The 20,358-nt window shown below is 57.1% G+C and overlaps 1 protein-coding gene across 1 annotated transcript in view; it reads left to right on the forward strand.

The window, feature by feature from the left end:
• Window positions 1-20,358, forward strand: part of LOC144952480 (ras GTPase-activating protein nGAP-like) — a 109,390-nt gene that overhangs the window by 67,792 nt on the left and 21,240 nt on the right. The window contains exons 14-21 of the mRNA XM_078882920.1: window positions 790-1,050; window positions 5,064-5,265; window positions 8,126-8,433; window positions 11,842-12,617; window positions 13,971-14,197; window positions 15,527-15,745; window positions 18,107-18,309; window positions 18,638-18,725. Coding sequence (XP_078739046.1) covers window positions 790-1,050; window positions 5,064-5,265; window positions 8,126-8,433; window positions 11,842-12,617; window positions 13,971-14,197; window positions 15,527-15,745; window positions 18,107-18,309; window positions 18,638-18,725 — 2,284 coding nt within the window. The remainder of the gene's footprint in view (window positions 1-789; window positions 1,051-5,063; window positions 5,266-8,125; window positions 8,434-11,841; window positions 12,618-13,970; window positions 14,198-15,526; window positions 15,746-18,106; window positions 18,310-18,637; window positions 18,726-20,358) is intronic.

The raw sequence follows: 20,358 nt of genomic DNA on the forward strand, positions 1-20,358 counted from the left end.
TCTGTGTGTGTCTCTGTGTGTGTCTGTGTGTGTGTCTGTGTGTGTGTCTCTGTGTGTGTCTCTGTGTGAGTCTCTGTGGCTGTCTCTGTGTGTCTCTGTGTGTGTCTCTGTGAGTGTCTCTGTGTGTGTCTCTGTGTGTCTATGTGTGTGTGTGTGTCTCTGTGTGTATCTATAATTGTTTTAGGAGCGGTAGTGTAGCGGTTAGCGCACTGCGCTATTAACCTGGCGACCCGGGTTCGATTCCCACTCACGGCCAACACCAGTGACGATTATCTGAACCGGTCCTGGGCCTCCCCTAGGTCGACTCAGCCTCAAATGAGTACCTGGTGCGGTGTGTAAACATCACTGCTAGAGAGACAAAGGCGGTCGGGCGTGGTGCTGGCCACCCACCCCCTCGTGTACCGTTCCGGCCTTCATAGGTGCTCGCTCACAGCACTTGTCCCTACAGTCTGTTAAGGCTACATGGGTGATCTTTGTCTCTGTGTGTGTCTCTGTGTGTATCTCTGTGTGTCTATGTCTATGTACATCTCTGTACACATCTCTGTGCACATCTCTGTGTATATCTCTGTGTGTATCTCCGCGTGTATCTGTGTATATCTCTGTGTGTATATCTCTGTGTGTATCTCTATGTACATCTATGTATATCTCTGTGTGTGTCTCTGTGTGTATCTCTGTGTATCTCTGTGTGTGTCTCTGTGTGTATCTCCGCGTGTCTCTGTGTACATCTCTGTGTGTATCTCTGTATATATCTCTGTGTGTATCTCTGTGTCTATCTCCCCGCGCCCCCAGCGAGTTCCCGCGCGAGCTCAAGGAACTCTTCTCCGCCTGGCGCCAGCGGTGCGACGTCCGCGGCCCCCGCCCCCCCCCCGAGGGGTCCGGCGTGCCGCTGGCCGAGCGGCTCGTGGCGGCGGCGCTCTTCCGCCACTTCCTGTGCCCGGCCGTCGCCTCGCCGGCGCTCTCGGGGCTGGCGCTGGAGCCGCCCGGAGAGCGGACGGAGCGCACGCTGGCGCTCATCGCCACCGTGCTGCAGAAGGTGGCCGCCTTCAGCAGGTGGGTGGGGGGGGGGTGACGTGGGGGGTGGGGGGCAGGTAGGTGGGGGGGGTGACTTGGGGGTGGTACGTGGGGGGGGAGTTATGTGAGTGCATCTATACACTATACACTACACTACTATACACTACACTACTATACACTACACTACTATACACTACACTACTATACACTACTATACACTACACTACTATACACTACTACACACTACACTACTATACACTACACTACTATACACTACACTACTATACACTACTATACACTACACTACTATACACTACTACACACTACACTACTATACACTACACTACTATACACTACACTACTATACACTACTATACACTACACTACTATACACTACTATACACTACACTACTATACACTACACTACTATACACTACACTACTATACACTACACTACTATACACTTCACTACTATACACTACACTACTATACACTACTATACACTACAACACTATACACTACACTACTATACACTACACTACTATACACTACACTACTATACACTACACTACTATACACTACACTACTATACACTACACTACTATACACTACACTACTATACACTACACTATACACTACACTATACACTACACTATACACTACTAAACACTACACTACTATACACTATACACTACTATACACTACTATACACTATACACTACAACACTATACACTACACACTACTATACACTACAACACTATACACTACTATACACTATACACTACTATACACTATACACTACAACACTATACACTACAACACTATACACTACAACACTATACACTATACACTACAACACTATACACTACTATACACTATACACTACTACACTATACACTACAACACTATACACTACTACACACTACTATACACTTCACTACTATACACTACACTACTATACACTACTATACACTACACTACTATACACTACACTACTATACACTACTATACACTACACTTCACTACTATACACTTCACTACTATACGCTATTTTCCACTACACTATATACACTACACTAGGAGTTCAACACACACATACGTTCATATGGGGTGGTGGTGGTTGCTTACACCCCCACTGAAGATGAACATCCGTCGAGGAATGTAGGCAAGGCCGCTAAGTGAGATGCCTTCTATGACCTCTTGTCACAGGTGCTGGCTAAAGCGGCCCCTCGGGACAGAGTCATCTTGTTGGGTGACTTCAATGCCTGAGTTGGTCTTGATGCTGGCACCTGGTCTGGAGTGATTGGAAGGCATGGGCCAGATCAGCTGAATAACAATGGCAGGAGGCTGCTAGATTTTTGTGCAGCCCATGGGCTTGTAATTACCAACACGCTCTTCCGGCATCGGCGCATCCACACAACATCATGGATGCATGCCGGGTCCAAGCAAGAACATCTGCTGGACTACATAGTGACGGACCAGCGGATGCGAGCCCATGTCCTTGACACCAGGACCTACCGTGGAGCTGATCTGCCCACTGACCATCGACTTGTCATCTGTAAGATGCGCCTGCCATTATTCCACTCCGGTGGTGAGTGTACACCCAGGACCCCATTCAAACCCACAGTGGCATGGTCTCAGCTAGCTAATGAAGTTGCAAGCGAGAATTTCAACATCGCTTGCAGCTGGGGTTGGCATCGTCCCCCACTCCTCCTGATGTCGAGTGTAAATGGGTGAGGTTTAGGACTGTGACTCATTCAGCTGCAATGGCTGCTTTGGGTACGCGTTCCAGACCTCCCCAGAGACCCTGGCTGACAGAGGAGGTGTTCAGGTTAATTGAGAAAAAGCGACAAGCCCACTCTCATCGCCTACAGCATCCCACGTCAGAGAATGAGGAGGTTTACCGCAGCCTTCGCTCGGAGGTTCGGAGAGCCGTAAGGCGCTGTAAGGATGGGTGGTGGTCGCGGGTTGCTGAGGAGATGGAGTCTGCCTCAGTGGCCCGCGATCACAAATCACTATATAACTCCATCAAAAAAGTAACCTGCAGCGCCACACCTATCACCATCAATAGGGGAGAGAACGGTGATCCAATCTCCGACCCCCAGGAATAGGTTTTCATATTTGCTGAGCATTTCTGTGAGGTCCTGGGGGAGGGGAAATTATTCTGCCTGGAAAACATCATGGGGCAAAGTGGGGATGACCCTGCTGAGGCTGCGGTGCCTCAAATATTGGAGGAGGAAGTCACCCCTGTGAGTGGCTGGCTGAGGTGCCATCCGTTGAGGCACCGGGCAGAGATGATCTCCCAAGCGAAATGCTGAGGGAGGGTGGCGTTTGTGCACATACTGCCCTACATGACATCATAACAGCAGTCTGGACCACTGGACGGGTTCCGTAGGATTGGAAGGATGCCCTGGTGGTCCCCCTTTTTAAGAAGGGGGACTGCACAGACTGTAACAACTACAGGGGCATCTGACTCCTCAGTGTGCCGGGAAAGGTCCTGGCAAGGATTATTCAATATCGCCTTGCTAGGCACGCTGAGGAGTGGTTTGAGACCAGGGCGGTCCTGCACAGATGCCATATTCTCTGTTCGTCTGCTACGGCAGAGGTGTAGGGAATTCCAACAAGACCTACATCTCTGCTTTATTGACCTGGTCAACGCTTATGATACCATCAACAGGTCAGGGCTATGGGCAGTTCTTCATGCTTTCCGAGTCCCTGCCTCAAAACTCACAATCATTAAGGACCTTCCTGATGGTGAACAGGCCCGGGTAAAACTATGTGGCCGGGAGTCAGAGCCTTTCCCTTTACACCTTGGGGTGCGACAGGGATGTCCTCTGGCTCCCACATTAATTAACATTTATTTTGACAGCGTAGTTCGTGAAGCCTTCAATAGCTGTACCAGAGGAATTTCCATTTGGTACAGATGTAATGGGAGGCTGATCGACGCCCGGGTGCGATCAAGGGATGGCTCCCTATTGGTCAACCACGTTATGTATGCCGATGATTTGGTAATAGCTGCTCATTCAGAAGAGGAGTTGGAGACGCTGCTGCTGAGACTGGAGCGTGCCACTAAGAGGTGGGGCCTTACCATCAGCCCCACCAAAACTAAGCACCTGCCTGGGTATTTTGTACCATCGGACACTCCACCCCCACAACTCCCAATCGGTGATGGGGCAGTTGTGGAGAGAGTGGAGAGTTTCCCATACCTGGGCAATGTGCTTATGACCGGCTCCAGTTTAACAGCAGAGGTCTCACTCCGAATCAGTCGAGCGGCAATATCTTTTCATCGGTTGCGTAACGCTGTGTGGAAGCTACCTGGTCTGTCGCTCCGCACGAAGCTTCAGGTCTTCTCGGCCACGGTCATTCCCTCCCTTCTCTATTCTTGCGAAACGTGGACCCCCCTAATGGAGCATCTTCGCTGGTTGGAAACATTTAGGCTGGCCTGCCTACGATGCATCCTGGGTTGTTCGGCCGGATCGAGGGGGCTAAACGGGCGCTGCACGGGCTAGAGAAGAGATGGAGTGATGTGGTACAGGAGGACGTGGAGCTGAGTGGACTTGCCGATGACTGGTACCAGCGGTGTCAAGATCGGCCTCTGTGGAGGAGGCTCGTGAAGGACGCTACTGGGCAGTTGGAGGCAGTCGCCCTCCAACAACAACGGAGGGCGTTGTTGGAGGGCGACTGCCTCCAACGAGCGGAGCGCCGGGTGGCTAAAGCACAGCAAGTTGGTACAGTAGCGGGCACAGGTGGTGCATCAGCCGGTGCATCAGCCAGTCATCTCGGTCATCTCAGTCAGTCGACCCGTAGCAGCTGGGTCTGCCCCGTGACCTCCTGCCAGTGGGCGTTCGACACTTCACGTGGCCTCAAGGTGCACATGGCCTGGCACAAGCGTCGTGGTGACGTCACCACCACTTAGTGGCGAATGGCGGTTGTTGTTGTGTGTCTATATGTGTATGTGTCTATGTGTGTGTGTGTGTGTCTATGTGTGTGTGTGTTTATGTGTGTCTATGTGTCTACGTGTCTATGTGTGTGTGTGCGTGCGTGCGTGCAGGTTTGGCAGCCACGATTCCGGCCTGGCCTTCATGAACGACTTCCTGACGGCCTCCGGCCCCGCCGCTCGCCGGCTCCTCTCCGACGTCTCAGCGGGAGACGGAGCCGGCGCCGTGGCCGGCTTCGACGGGTACATCGACCTGGGACACGAGCTCGCCACCCTCCACATCCTCCTGCTCGAGGTCACCCAGCACCTGGACCAGGTGGGCGGGAGGAGGATGGGAGGATGTGAGGATGGGAGGATGTGAGGATGGGAGGGTGGGAGGATGGGAGGATGTGAGGATGTGAGGATGTGGGGATGGGGGGATGTGAGGATGGGAGGGTGTGAGGATGGGAGGATGGGAGGATGTGAGGATGTGAGGATGGGGGGATGGGGGGATGTGAGGATGGGAGGGTGTGAGGATGGGAGGGTGTGAGGATGTGAGGATGGGAGGGTGGGAGGATGGGGGGATGGGAGGGTGTGAGGATGGGAGGGTGTGAGGATGTGAGGATGGGAGGGTGGGAGGATGGGGGGATGGGGGGATGTGAGGATGGGAGGGTGTGAGGATGGGAGGGTGTGAGGATAGGAGGATGGGAGGATGGGAGGATGTGAGGATGTGAGGATGGGAGGGTGTGAGGATGGGAGGATGTGAGGATGTGAGGATGGGGGGATGTGAGGATGTGAGGATGGGGGGATGGGGGGATGGGGGGATGTGAGGATGGGGGGATGGGGGATGGGGGGATGGGGGGATGTGAGGATGTGAGGATGGGAGGGTGTGAGGGTGTGAGGGTGGGAGGATGTGAGGATGTGAGGATGGGGGGATGGGGGGATGGGGGGATGGGGGGATGTGAGGATGGGGGGATGGGGGGATGGGGGGATGTGAGGGTGTGAGGATGTGAGGATGGGGGGATGGGGGGATGTGAGGATGGGGGGATGGGGGGATGTGAGGATGTGAGGGTGGGAGGGTGTGAGGATGGGAGGGTGTGAGGGTGTGAGGGTGGGAGGGTGTGAGGATGGGAGGATGGGAGGGTGTGAGGGTGTGAGGGTGTGAGGGTGGGAGGGTGGGAGGATGGGAGGATGGGAGGGTGTGAGGATGGGAGGATGGGAGGATGTGAGGATGGGAGGATGTGAGGATGTGAGGATGGGAGGATGGGGGGATGTGAGGATGGGAGGATGGGGGGATGGGAGGATGGGAGGATGTGAGGATGGGAGGATGTGAGGATGGGAGGGTGGGAGGGTGTGAGGATGTGAGGATGTGAGGATGGGAGGATGGGAGGATGTGAGGATGTGAGGATGGGGGGATGGGGGGATGTGAGGATGGGGGGATGTGAGGGTGTGAGGATGTGAGGATGGGAGGATGGGAGGGTGTGAGGATGTGAGGATGTGAGGATGGGAGGATGGGAGGATGTGAGGATGGGAGGGTGTGAGGATGTGAGGATGTGAGGATGGGAGGATGTGAGGATGTGGGGATGGGAGGATGGGAGGGTGTGAGGGTGTGAGGGTGTGAGGGTGTGAGGGTGGGAGGATGGGAGGATGTGAGGATGGGAGGATGGGAGGATGTGAGGATGGGAGGGTGTGAGGATGGGAGGGTGTGAGGGTGGGAGGGTGGGAGGGTGTGAGGATGTGAGGATGGGAGGATGGGAGGATGTGAGGATGGGAGGATGGGAGGGTGTGAGGATGTGAGGATGTGAGGATGGGAGGATGGGAGGATGTGAGGGTGGGAGGGTGTGAGGATGGGAGGGTGTGAGGGTGTGAGGGTGGGAGGGTGGGAGGGTGGGAGGATGGGAGGATGTGAGGATGTGAGGATGTGAGGATGGGAGGATGTGAGGATGTGAGGATGTGAGGATGGGAGGGTGTGAGGGTGGGAGGGTGGGAGGATGTGAGGATGTGAGGGTGTGAGGGTGGGAGGGTGTGAGGATGGGAGGATGGGAGGATGGGAGGATGTGAGGATGGGAGGGTGGGAGGATGGGAGGATGTGAGGATGTGAGTATGTGAGGATGGGAGGGTGTGAGGATGGGAGGATGGGGGGATGTGAGGATGGGAGGGTGTGAGGATGGGAGGATGGGGGGATGTGAGGATGGGAGGGTGTGAGGATGGGAGGATGGGGGGATGTGAGGATGGGAGGGTGTGAGGATGGGAGGATGTGAGGATGTGAGGATGTGAGGATGTGAGGGTGTGAGGGTGTGAGGATGTGAGGGTGTGAGGGTGTGAGGATGTGAGGATGGGAGGATGGGGGGATGGGAGGGTGTGAGGATGGGAGGATGTGAGGATGGGAGGGTGGGAGGATGTGAGGATGGGAGGATGTGAGGATGTGAGGATGTGAGGATGGGGGGATGTGAGGATGGGAGGATGGGAGGGTGGGAGGGTGGGAGGATGGGGGGATGGGAGGGTGTGAGGATGGGAGGGTGGGAGGATGGGGGGATGGGAGGGTGGGAGGATGGGGGGATGGGAGGATGGGAGGATGGGAGGATGTGAGGATGTGAGGATGTGAGGATGGGGGGATGGGGGGATGTGAGGATGGGAGGGTGTGAGGATGGGAGGGTGTGAGGATGTGAGGATGGGAGGGTGTGAGGATGTGAGGATGGGAGGATGTGAGGATGGGAGGGTGGGAGGATGGGGGGATGTGAGGATGGGAGGATGTGAGGATGGGAGGATGTGAGGATGTGAGGATGTGAGGATGGGAGGGTGGGAGGATGGGGGGATGTGAGGATGGGGGGATGTGAGGATGTGAGGATGTGAGGATGTGAGGATGTGAGGATGTGAGGATGGGAGGATGTGAGGATGGGAGGATGTGAGGATGGGAGGATGTGAGGATGGGAGGTTACATCGACCTGGACCACGAGCTGGCCAGCCTCCACATCCTCCTGATGGAGGTCACCCAGCAGCTTGACCAGGTGGGCGGGAGGGAGGGGGGAGGGTTTGGGGGGGATGTAGTGGGGAGGGAGGGGGAGGGAGGGAGGGGGAGGGGGGGAGGGGGAGGGGGGGAGGGGGAGGGGGGGAGTGATGAGGAGGGAGCGTAGAACAACGTGGAGCCAACACTCCCCCCCCTCCCCCCCTCTCTCCGTGCCCCCCCCCCCCCCCAGGCGACGTTGTCCCTGCTGGGCCCGCTGCCCCGCATCCTGGCCGAACTGAGCGCTGCCCTGGACAGCCCCACGCCACCACCACCACCACCACCACCGCAGCAGCAGCAGCAGCTGCGGCGTCTGTCCGGACGCTACAGCTCCACGCCAAACATCAACGGAGGTGGTGACGGTGGTGGCGGTGGTGGTGGTGGTGGTGGCGGTGGTGGTGGTGGTGGCGGTGGTGGTGAGAGCGGAGTCAGCAGCGTTCCCTCCGGCCTGCAGCGCATCTTCGAAGAGGAGGGGGGTGCTGGGAATGATGAGTGGAGAGGGTAAGGAGACACCACCACCAAACACCACCACCAACAACCACAACAACCACCACCAACCACCAAACACCACCAAACACCACCACCAACCACCAAACACCACCACCAACCACAACAACCACTAACACCAACCACCAACCACCACCACCAAACACCACCACCAACCACCAAGCACCACCACCAAACACCACCACCACCAACCACAACAACAACCGCCATTCGCCACTAAGCGTCGTGGTGACGTCACCACGACGCTTGTGCCAGGCCATGTGCACCTTGAGGCTACCACGTGAAGTGTCGAACGCCCGCTGGCAGGAGGTCACGGGGCAGACCCAGCAGGTGCCACGGGTCGACTGACCGAGATGACCGAGATGAGTGGCTGATGCACCACCTGTGCCCCCTACTGTGCCTACTTGCTGTGCTTCAGCCACCCACCAATCACAACAACCACTAACACCAACTACCACCAATCACCAATCACCAACAACAACAACAACCACCACCAATCACCAACAACAACAACAACCACCGCAAGCTTCTCCTCGGCGTGCCTGGCAAGGCGATGTTGAATAATCCTTGCCGGCACCTTTCCCGGCACACTGAGGAGTGAGATGCCCCTGTAGTTGTACCTGATGACGATTGCTTGTGTTGCAATCGAAACGTCGTGTTCTATTATTTAATTTATTTTATTTCTACGTGACTTTAGCGAAAGAACCAAAGAGTAATTCCTGCAGTCAAGAAAGCTTCAAATCCTCCTGCCGTTGTTATTAAGCTGATCTGGCCCATTCCTTCCAATCACTCTAGACTAGGTGCCAGCATCATGGCCAACTCGGGTATTGAAGTCACCCAACAAGATGACTCTATGCCGAGTGGCCACTTTAGCCAGCACCTGTGACAGGAGGTTATAGAACACATCTGATTCATAGGCCTTGCCTGCATCCCTCCACAGATGTTCGTCTTCGGTGGGGGCATAAGTAACCACGACCACCACTCCTCACCTCTGGTTGATGGGAAGGCGAGCCCAAAGTAACCTGGGGCTTACAGCTTCCCACACCTCACCGCCACGCTCCCACGCCCCCTTGATTATGTTGTTCAGAAGAAGAGCCACACCCTGTTGTTTGGCAGTCTCCTGCCCCGAGTAGAGGACTGTCCACCCCTCATGGTGGCAGGAGCCAGAGCCGGTCCACCGGACCTCCTAAATACCACAGAGATCCAGGTGGTACTGGTCCAGCTCCCGATAGAGGAGTGGCAGCCTCTCCTCCGCAGTGAGCCGTTCGAACATTCCATGTGGCCATCCGTAGTGGTTTTGTGTTGTTTCTGGAGGAGCCCCAAGGGTAAGGATTCAGTCTCCTGGCTCTGCCAAATGGGGTTTGGCCAGGAGACGTCATGGACGCCTGTCCCCCCGGGGCCTCCGGCACAAGCTTCGTTTGATATTTTTTCCGTGGTTTAGCAGTAATTATTTGAAGTGGAGGGGTTACCAGCCCCTCGAACCCATCCAGAGCCCCCATTTGGCCGCTGTGGTGGCTACAGTTGTAGTGGGTTGAATAACTAGAGGATAACTTCTCTGAGGCAACACAGTTTTTGTCTAACAATTCACACTTAACACAGAGAGGTAACGGCCCCTCACACCGATACCCTATGAGGGTTACTCTCCAGACTACTACGCCCCTCACTAGCTAATCTACAACTCCTCCGTGAGTGAAACTTGAATCTTCACAGGTATACAAGCTGGAGCCGACCCTTGCCAGGGCTACGAGGCTTCTTGTCTGGACGACGACTGCCTGAGACCGTTCAGAGGTCCGGCTTTTATACAGAGCCGTAAGCCAGAGGTCGCAACCGAGTACCCGATACCCGTACCCTACCCGATACCCGGCTACCCGTACCCGGCCGGGTACGGGTACCCGTTTGAGACCCTGGTGCGGCCGGGTACGGGTACGGGTAGGCCGTGAGTCACTGGTGAGTAGCCGTTTGTCACTCATTTCGGGTAGGGTACGGGTACGGGTAGGGAACGGCTACCCGTACCCGGCCGGGTACGGGTACCCATTTGCGACCCTGGTGCGGCCGGGTACGGGTACGACAGACCTGTTCTCCACCTGAGGACGGCTGCTTGCGTTGTGGCCGAAACGTCGTGAGAATTATGTTATTATGTTTTATTTTTATTATTTTACTATTTCCATTCTACGTGACTTTACCGGAAGAACCAAGAAGATGAATCAAAACCCGTTTGCGACCTCTGCCGTGAGCTCTCTCCGCCACCCGGCCACGCCTCCCTTCTCGAACCTTCTAGAAGGATCCGGGGATGATGTCATCCCACAGCTCCGCCTCCTGGGGTCTGGGGTCTGCCCCCTTTTACATGCTGTTACTTAAGTCTTAAGGTAACCTGTTACTTAAGGTAGACTAGCCGTAGTCTCAAGCCGCACCTTACCATAATAATAAAAAGGGGGCCTGTCCTGGCCCATCCCCCCACCCCCTCAACCAGTATATATACGGGGTAGTATCTCTTGGAATCTCTCATTTACTTGATACAGCTGTCGGGCTGTGACGGTTCCACCTGAAGACGGAAGCTTGTGTTGCCTCCGAAACGTCGTGATTTTTATTTAATTTTTATTTTATTTTACTTTTATTAATTTAAATTTTTTACCTACGTGACTTTACCCAAAAAACCTAAGAATACTTCAGGTAACCGTTGGGCCCTATGGCCCATAGGCGCTCAGCATGGGGGCTCAGCCCCTCTGTCGCCTCCTATCGGCGTGTGGCCGGTATTGCCGGCAACTGCAATGGGAACAGCGCTTCTTGGCACAATAACAGCGATACGCAGACGCCATGAGGGGAATGGCCAATCTACATTGGCCCTCCCCCCCACCACGGCACTGCCCACCACAGCGTTGCCCATCCGGCACCGCGAGGAGGTAGGCTGTTGTTTTGTCGGACACACACACAGACACACACACAGACACACACACACAGACACACACACACAGACACGTGCTCACTCAACCTTGCCAATGTCATCTTCTTGGTTCTTTCGGTAAAGTCACGTAGAATGGAAATAATAAAATAATAAAAATACAACATAATAAAATCATTCTCACAGCGTATATTGAAGCTGGGTTGGAGGGGGAAGGCGCTCTTCCCCCTCCAACCCAGCAGCTTAAATATACGCTGCCAAGCCTGGTGGTGTTTCATTCAGACGCTGTCTTTCTGACAGACCTGTTCTTCACCTGAGGACGGCTGCTTGCGTTGTGGCCGAAACGTCGTGAGAATTTTATCTTATGTTTTATTTTTATTATTTTATAATTTCCATTCTACGTGACTTTACCGAAAGAACCAAGAAGATGAATCCCTGCAGTCACGAAAGCTTCAAATCGAAATTCTTGCCAATGTCGTCCCCCCTCCTTCCCTCCGGCCTAGGGGCGACTTCCCCAGGAAATCCTCCACCACCATCACCACCACCACTCAGGACAACGACGGTGGTGGTGGTGGTGGTGGTGGCGGTGGTGGCGGCGGTGGTGGCGGTGGTGGATCGTTCTACCGAGCGTCGTCATCCCAGTCCCACCTGGCTCCCACCGTCACCGCCGCAAAGAGCGACGGGATGTCCCGCTCACTCCACCACGCCTCCACCTCCTCCTCGTCCTCTTCCTCCACTCATCATCATCATCAGCAGCAGCAGCAGCAGCATCAGCAGCAGCATCATCAGCACCACGCGCCGCGCTGGAACGGCAGCAAAAGCCTCTCGCTGCTCGACCTGCAGCAGCCCGAGAAGCACGCGGCGGAGAGAGCCGCGGACGAACGCTCCTGGACCACCACCTCTGACCACCACCACCACTACAACAACCACCAGCACAACCAACAACAACAACAACAGCTGCTGCTTCAACAACAACAGCAGCAGCAGCAGCTCCAACCGCTGTCCTTTCAGAACCCGCTCTTCAACTTCTCGGCAATAGCTGCACAGCAGAGGGGCCGTGACGGTGGCGGTGGTGGTGGTGGTGGTGGTGGTGGCGGTGGCGGTGGTGGTCGTGGTGGTGGTGGTAGGAGAAGAGGAGACTCGGAGGAGGTGACCAAGCACCACACGTACAGCGGCACCGAGGACTTGGTGAGACGGGGAGGTGCGGCGATGCAGCAGCAGCAGCTGCAGCTGCTGCAGGGAAAGATCAACAGCCTGGGGCCGCAGTGGCGAGCGGAGGGTGAGTGACGATGATGATGACGATGCTGATGCTGCTGATTCGACTGCTTCTACTGCTGCTGCTGATGCTGCTACTGCTGCTACTACTGCTGCTGCTGCTTCTGCTGCTACTGCTGCTACTACTGCTGCTTCTACTGCTTCTTCTACTGCTGCTGATGCTGCTTCTGTTGCTGCTGCTGCTACCACATAGTCTATGGGTCTTTATGTAGACCCATAGTGAGACAGAGAGAGACATAGTCTATGGGTCGCTCTCTCAGTCTCTGTGTGTCACTACAGGTCTACATAGAGACCCACGGAGACACACACACAGTCTGTGTGTCTCTATGTATCTCTATGTGTCTACATAGAGACCCAGAGAGATACAGAGAGACACGGAGAGACACGTGGTCTAAGGGTCTCTATGTATCTCTATGTGTCTACATAGAGACCCACAGAGACCCACAGAGACCCACAGAGACCCACAGAGACCCACAGAGCCACAGAGAAGCTTAAACAACATAGACACCCATAGAGACCCACAGAGACCCACAGAGACCCACAGAGACCCACAGAGATCCACAGAGACCCACAGACACCCACAGACACCCACAGAGACCCACAGAGACCCACAGAGACCCATAGACATCCACAGAGACCCACAGAGACCCACAGACACCCATAGTCTCACAGAGACCCACAGAGACCCACAGAGACCCACAGAGACCCACAGACACCCACATACACCCACAGAGACCCACAGAGACCCATAGTCTCACAGAGACCCACAGAGACCAACAGAGACCCACAGAGACCCACAGAGACCCACAGACACCCACAGACACCCACAGACACCCACAGAGACCCACAGAGACCCATAAAGACCCATAGACATCCACAGAGACCCACAGAGACCCACAGACACCCATAGTCTCACAGAGACCCACAGAGACCCACAGACACCCACATACACCCACAGAGACCCACAGAGACCCACAGAGACCCATAGTCTCACAGAGACCCACAGAGACCAACAGAGACCCACAGAGACCCACAGAGACCCACAGAGACCCACAGAGACCCACAGAGACCCACATACACCCACAGAGACCCACAGAGACCCACAGAGACCCATAGTCTCACAGAGACCCACAGAGACCAACAGAGACCCACAGAGACCCACAGAGACCCACAGAGATCCACAGAGACCCACAGAGACCCACAGAGACCCACAAAGACCCACAGAGACCCACAGAGACCCACAGATACCCACAGAGACCCACAGAGACCCACAGAGACCCACAGAGACCCACACACTAAACCATGAACTCTCATGTAGTTTCTAAGCATCTAACCTCCGTGCCCTGGCCCTGCACAGACGCCGGTCCTCCCCCGGGAGGCAAAGGGGTCCGCCGGGGTCCGCCGGGACCCCCAGCGGGACCCCCAGCGGGACCCCCCGAGGGGACCTCTGGCACGCAGGGCCCCCCATTTGGGGGGGCGGCGGCGGCGGCGTTGGTGCCGTTGGCCCGGCCACGGCAACATTCCGGGTCGTCCAAGGGCGAGAGCCCCACCCCAGCGTCACGCCCATCGGCTCACCGGGTCCCGGTGAGTGCAACAACAACAACAACCGCCATTCGCCACTCAGTGGCGGTGACGTCACCACGACGCTTGTGCCAGGCCAAGTGCACCTTGAGGCCACGTGAAGTGTCGAACGCCCGCTGGCAGGAGGTCACGGGGCAGACCCAGGTGCCACGGGTCGACTGACTGAGATGACCGAGATGACTGGCTGATGCACTACCTGTGCCCCCTACTGTGCCAACTTGCTGTGCTTTAGCCACCCGGCGCTCCGCTCGTTGTTGTGAGCGTCGCTCCTCCGCTCTCCATTGTTGCTGGAGGGCGACTGCCTCCAACTGCCCAGTAGCGTCCTTCACGAGCCTCCTCCACTGAGGCCGATCTTGACACCGCTGGTACCAGTCATCGGCAAGTCCACTCAGCTCCACGTCCTCCTGTACCACATCACTCCATCTCTTCTCTAGCCCGTGCCGCGCCCGTTTAGCCCCCTCGATCCGGCCGAACAAAAGCTGTTTAGGCATGCGGTGGCTGGGCATGCGGGCTACATGACCCAGCCAACGCAGCCTTGCCTGCCGGAGGAGCTCACTGATGGGACTTTGCCCAGATCTTTCAAGGATTTGTGGACACGTGGTGTGACGCGTGGTGTGACGCGTGGTGTGACGCGTGGTGTGTCACGTGGTGTGACGCGTGGTGTGACGCGTGGTGTGACACGTGGTGTGACACGTGGTGTGACACGTGTGACGCGTGGTGTGTCACGTGGTGTGTCACGTGGTGTGACACGTGGTGTGACACGTGGTGTGACGCGTGGTGTGACGCGTGGTGTGACGCGTGGTGTGACGCGTGGTGTGACGCGTGGTGTGACGCGTGGTGTGACGCGTGGTGTGACGCGTGGTGTGACGCGTGGTGTGACGCGTGGTGTGACACGTGGTGTGTGTGTCACGTGGTGTGTCGCGTGGTGTGACGCGTGGTGTGACGCGTGGTGTGACGCGTGGTGTGACGCGTGGTGTGACGCGTGGTGTGACGCGTGGTGTGACGCGTGGTGTGACGCGTGGTGTGACGCGTGGTGTGTCGCGTGGTGTGACGCGTGGTGTGTCGCGTGGTGTGACGCGTGGTGTGTCGCGTGGTGTGTCGCGTGGTGTGACGCGTGGTGTGACGCGTGGTGTGACGCGTGGTGTGACGCGTGGTGTGACGCGTGGTGTGTCGCGTGGTGTGACGCGTGGTGTGACGCGTGGTGTGACGCGTGGTGTGACGCGTGGTGTGACGCGTGGTGTGACGCGTGGTGTGACGCGTGGTGTGACGCGTGGTGTGACGCGTGGTGTGACGCGTGGTGTGACGCGTGGTGTGACGTGCGCTGTGACGCAGCCCGACTCCCCCGTGAGTGCGGCTGACCTGTCTCCGGTGGAGCGCACTGCGGCCTGGCTCCTGCACCTGCAGTGCAGCGACCACGACCCTGACGACCTCCACCACCACCAGCACACTGAAGACCTCCAGCACCACCACCACCATCAGCACCACACTGAAGACCTCCACCACCAGCAGCAGCAGCACACTGACGAGCAGCAGCAGCACATCCTCAGGAAGGTGAGTGAGTGAGTGAGTGGGTGGGTAGGTGGGTAGGTGAGTGAGTGGGTGGGTGGGTGAGTGAGTGAGTGAGTGGGTGGGTGGGTTTGAGAGTGGGTGGGTGGGTGGGTGAGTGGGTGGGTGGGTGAGTGAGTGGGTGGGTGGGTGGGTGAGTGAGTGTGTGAGTAGGTGGGTGAGTGTGTGAGTAGGTGGGTGAGTGGGTGGGTAGGTGAGTGAGTGGGTGAGTTAGTGAGTGAGTGAGTGGGTGAGTGGGTGGGTAGGTGAGTCGGTGAGTGAGTCAGTGAGTGGGTCACTGAGTAAGTGGATGAGTAGGTGAGTGGGTGAGTGAGTCAGTGGGTGGGTAGGTGGGCGAGTGGGTGACTAATTGAGTGAGTGGGTGGGTAGGTGGGTGAGTGGGTGAGTAGGTGGGTGAGTGAGTAAGTGGGTGAGCGGGTGAGTGCGTGGGAAGGTGAGTGAGTCAGTGAGTGGGTGGGTGGGCGAGTAAGCCGGTAGCAGTAGGGGTGGCGGCGGTGGTTGTTGTAGTGGTGATGATGGTGACGGTAGTGGTGGTGGTGGTGACGGTAGTGGTGGTGGTGGTGACGGTAGTGGTGGTAGTGGTGGTGGTGGTGGTGACGGTAGTGGTGGTGGTGACGGTAGTGGTGGTGGTGGTAGTGGTGGTGACGGTAGTGGTGGTAGTGGTGGTGGTGGTGGTGACGGTAGTGGTGGTGGTGACGGTAGTGGTGGTGGTGGTAGTGGTGGTGGTGGTGGTGACGGTAGTGGTGGTGGTGACGGTAGTGGTGGTGGTGACGGTAGTGGTGGTGGTGGTGACGGTAGTGGTGGTGGTGGTGACGGTAGTGGTGGTGGTGGTAGTGGTGGTGGTGGTGGTGACGGTAGTGGTGGTGGTGGTGACGGTAGTGGTGGTGACGGTAGTGGTGGTGGTGGTGACGGTAGTGGTGGTGGTGGTGACGGTAGTGGTGGTGGTGACGGTAGTGGTGGTGGTGACGGTAGTGGTGGTGGTGGTGATGGTAGTGGTGGTTGTGGTAGTGGTGGTGGTAGTGGTGGTGGTGACGGTAGTGGTGGTGGTGGTGACGGTAGTGGTGGTGGTGGTGACGGTAGTGGTGGTGATGGTGGTGGTGACGGTAGTGGTGGTGGTGACGGTAGTGGTGGTGGTGATGACAATAGTGGTGGTGAAGGTGACGGTAGTGGTGGTGGTGGTAAAGGTGACGGTAGTGGTGGTGGTGGTGACGGTAGTGGTGGTAGTGGTGGTGGTGGTGGTGACGGTAGTGGTGGTGGTGACGGTAGTGGTGGTGGTGACGGTAGTGGTGGTGGTGGTAGTGGTGGTGGTGGTGGTGACGGTAGTGGTGGTGGTGGTGACGGTAGTGGTGGTGGTGGTGACGGTAGTGGTGGTGGTGGTGACGGTAGTGGTGGTGGTGATGACAATAGTGGTGGTGAAGGTGACGGTAGTGGTGGTGGTGGTAAAGGTGACGGTAGTGGTGGTGGTGGTGACGGTAGTGGTGGTAGTGGTGGTGGTGGTGGTGACGGTAGTGGTGGTGGTGACGGTAGTGGTGGTGGTGATGGTAGTGGTGGTGGTGGTAGTGGTGGTGGTGGTGGTGGTGACGGTAGTGGTGGTGGTGGTGACGGTAGTGGTGGTAGTGGTGGTGGTGGTGGTGACGGTAGTGGTGGTGGTGACGGTAGTGGTGGTGGTGATGGTAGTGGTGGTGGTGGTAGTGGTGGTGGTGGTGGTGGTGACGGTAGTGGTGGTGGTGGTGACGGTAGTGGTGGTGGTGGTGACGGTAGTGGTGGTGGTGGTGACGGTAGTGGTGGTGGTGGTGACGGTAGTGGTGGTGGTGACGGTAGTGGTGGTGGTGACGGTAGTGGTGGTGGTGGTGATGGTAGTGGTGGTTGTGGTGGTGGTGGTGGTGACGGTAGTGGTGGTGGTGATGGTAGTGGTGGTGGTGGTAGTGGTGGTGGTGGTGGTGGTGACGGTAGTGGTGGTGGTGGTGACGGTAGTGGTGGTGGTGGTGACGGTAGTGGTGGTGGTGGTGACGGTAGTGGTGGTGGTGACGGTAGTTGTGGTGGTGACGGTAGTGGTGGTGGTGGTGATGGTAGTGGTGGTTGTGGTGGTGGTGGTGGTGACGGTAGTGGTGGTGGTGGTGACGGTAGTGGTGGTGGTGGTGACGGTAGTGGTGGTGGTGGTGGTGGTGACGGTAGTGGTGGTGGTGACGGTAGTGGTGGTGGTGATGACAATAGTGGTGGTGAAGGTGACGGTAGTGGTGGTGGTGGTGAAGGTGACGGTAGTGGTGGTGGTGATGACGGTAGTGGTGGTGGTGGTGACGGTAGTAGTAGTAGTCATGATGCTGATGCCCCCCCCCCCCCCGTCAGTACGAGTGTGAGCTGAGTGCGCTGCGCGAGCTGCTGGCGGCGTCGACGCGCCGGCAGCAGGAGAGCGCCCAGCGGCTGCGGCTGCAGGAGGAGCAGCGCGAGGCGGTGCAGCAGGAGTACCGCGCTCGCCTCGAGGAGAGTGGAGAGCGCCTGCGGCGGCAGCAGGAGGACAAGGAGGCGCAGATGAAGGGCATCATCAGCAGGTCGGTGGGCGGGTGGGTGACTGGGTGGGTGAGGGAGTGGGTGGGTGGTGGAGTGGGTGGGTGAGGGAGTGGGTAGGTGGGTGAGGGAGTGGGTGGGTGGGTGAGGGAGTGGGTGGGTGGGTGACTGGGTGAATGGGTGGTGGAGTGGGTGACTGGATGGGTGGTGGAGTGGGTGACTGGGTGGGTGGGTGAGCGGGTGAGTGGCTGGGTGAGTGAGTGAGTGAGTGGGTGGGTGAGTGAGTGAGTGAGTCACTGGGTGAGTTGGTGGGTGACTGGGTGAGTTGGTGAGTGACTGGGTGACTGGGTGACTGGGTGGGTGACCCCCCAGGCTGATCGCCGTGGAGGAGGAGCTCACGAGGGACCACGCCGAGATGCAGGCGGTGATCGACGCCAAGCAGCAGATCATCCACGCACAGGTGACACGCGCGTCACACCGTTACACAGCATCACACATCGTCACACAGCGTCACACAACCACACAGCGTCACACCATCACACAGCGTCACACAGTCACACAGCGTCACAGTCACACAGCGTCACACCATCACACAGCGTCACACCACCACACAACGTCACACCATCACACAGCGTCACACCACTACACAGCGTCACACCTCCACACAGCGTCACACCTCCACACAGCGTCACACCTCCACACAGCCTCACAACTCCACACAGCGTCACACAGTCACACAGCGTCACACCTCCACACAGCGTCACACCACCACACAGCGTCACACCTCCACACAGCGTCACACCTCCACACAGCGTCACACAGTCACACAGCGTCACACCTCCACACAGCGTCACACAACCACACAGCGTCACACCCCCACACAGCGTCACACAACCACACAACGTCACACTGCCACAGCGTCACACCGTCACAGCGTCACACAACAACAACAACAACCGCCATTCGCCACTAAGTGGCGGTGACGTCATCACGACGCTTGTGCCAGGCCATGTGCACCTTGAGGCCACGTGAAGTGTCGAACGCCCGCTGGCAGGAGGTCACGGGGCAGACCCAGCAGGTGCCACGGGTCGTCTGACCAAGATGACCGAGATGACTGGCTGATGCACCACCTGTGCCCCCTACTGTGCCAACTTGCTGTGCTTTAGCCACCCGGCGCTCCTCTGCCCTCCGTTGTTATTGGAGGGCGACTGCCTCCAACTGCCCAGTAGCGTCCTTCACGAGCCTCCTCCACAAATGCTTGACACCGCTGGTACCGGTCGTCGGCAAGTCCACTCATCTCCACGTCCTCCTGTACCACGTCACTCCATCTCTTCTTTTGCCCGTGCCGCGCCCGTTTAGCCCCCTCGATCCGGCCGAACAAAAGCTGTTTAGGCATGCGGTGGCTGGGAATGCAGACTACGTGACCCAGCCAACGCAGCCTTGCCTGCCGGAGGAGCTCCCCAATGGGACTTTGTCCAGATCTTTCAAGGATTCGTGAGCTCCTCACACAATCCAGCCTGGTTAAACCCAGGATGGATCGTAGGCAGGCCAGCCTAAACGTTACTAAGAGGCGAAGATGCTCCATTAGGGGGGTCCACGTTTCGCAAGCGTAGAGAAGGGAGGGAATGACTGTGGCCGAGAAGACCTGAAGCTTCGTGTGGAGTGAGAGACCAGGTAGCTTCCACACTGCGTTACGCAACCGATGAAAAGATATTGCCGCTCGACTGATTCGGAGTGAGACCGGAGCCGGTCATAAGCACACTGCCCAGATATGGGAAACTCTCCACTCTCGCCACAACTGCCCCATCACTGATTGGGAGTTGTGTGGTGTCTGGATGGCAAGCTCCAGGTTCAGCAGCAGCGCCAACAAGATGACTCTATCCCAAGGGGCCACTTTAGCCAGCACCTGTGACAGGAGGTCATGGAAGGCATCTGACTCATCGGCCTTGCCTGCATCCCTCCACAGATGTTTGTCTTTGGTGGGGGCATAAGTAACCACGACTACCACTCCTCGCCTCTGGTTGATGAGAAGGCGAGCCCAAAGTAGCCTGGAGCTTACAGCTTCCCACACCTCACCCTCACACTCCCATGCC

This window comes from Lampetra fluviatilis, chromosome 68, assembly GCF_964198595.1.
Source record: "Lampetra fluviatilis chromosome 68, kcLamFluv1.1, whole genome shotgun sequence".
Taxonomy (NCBI): domain Eukaryota; kingdom Metazoa; phylum Chordata; class Hyperoartia; order Petromyzontiformes; family Petromyzontidae; genus Lampetra; species Lampetra fluviatilis.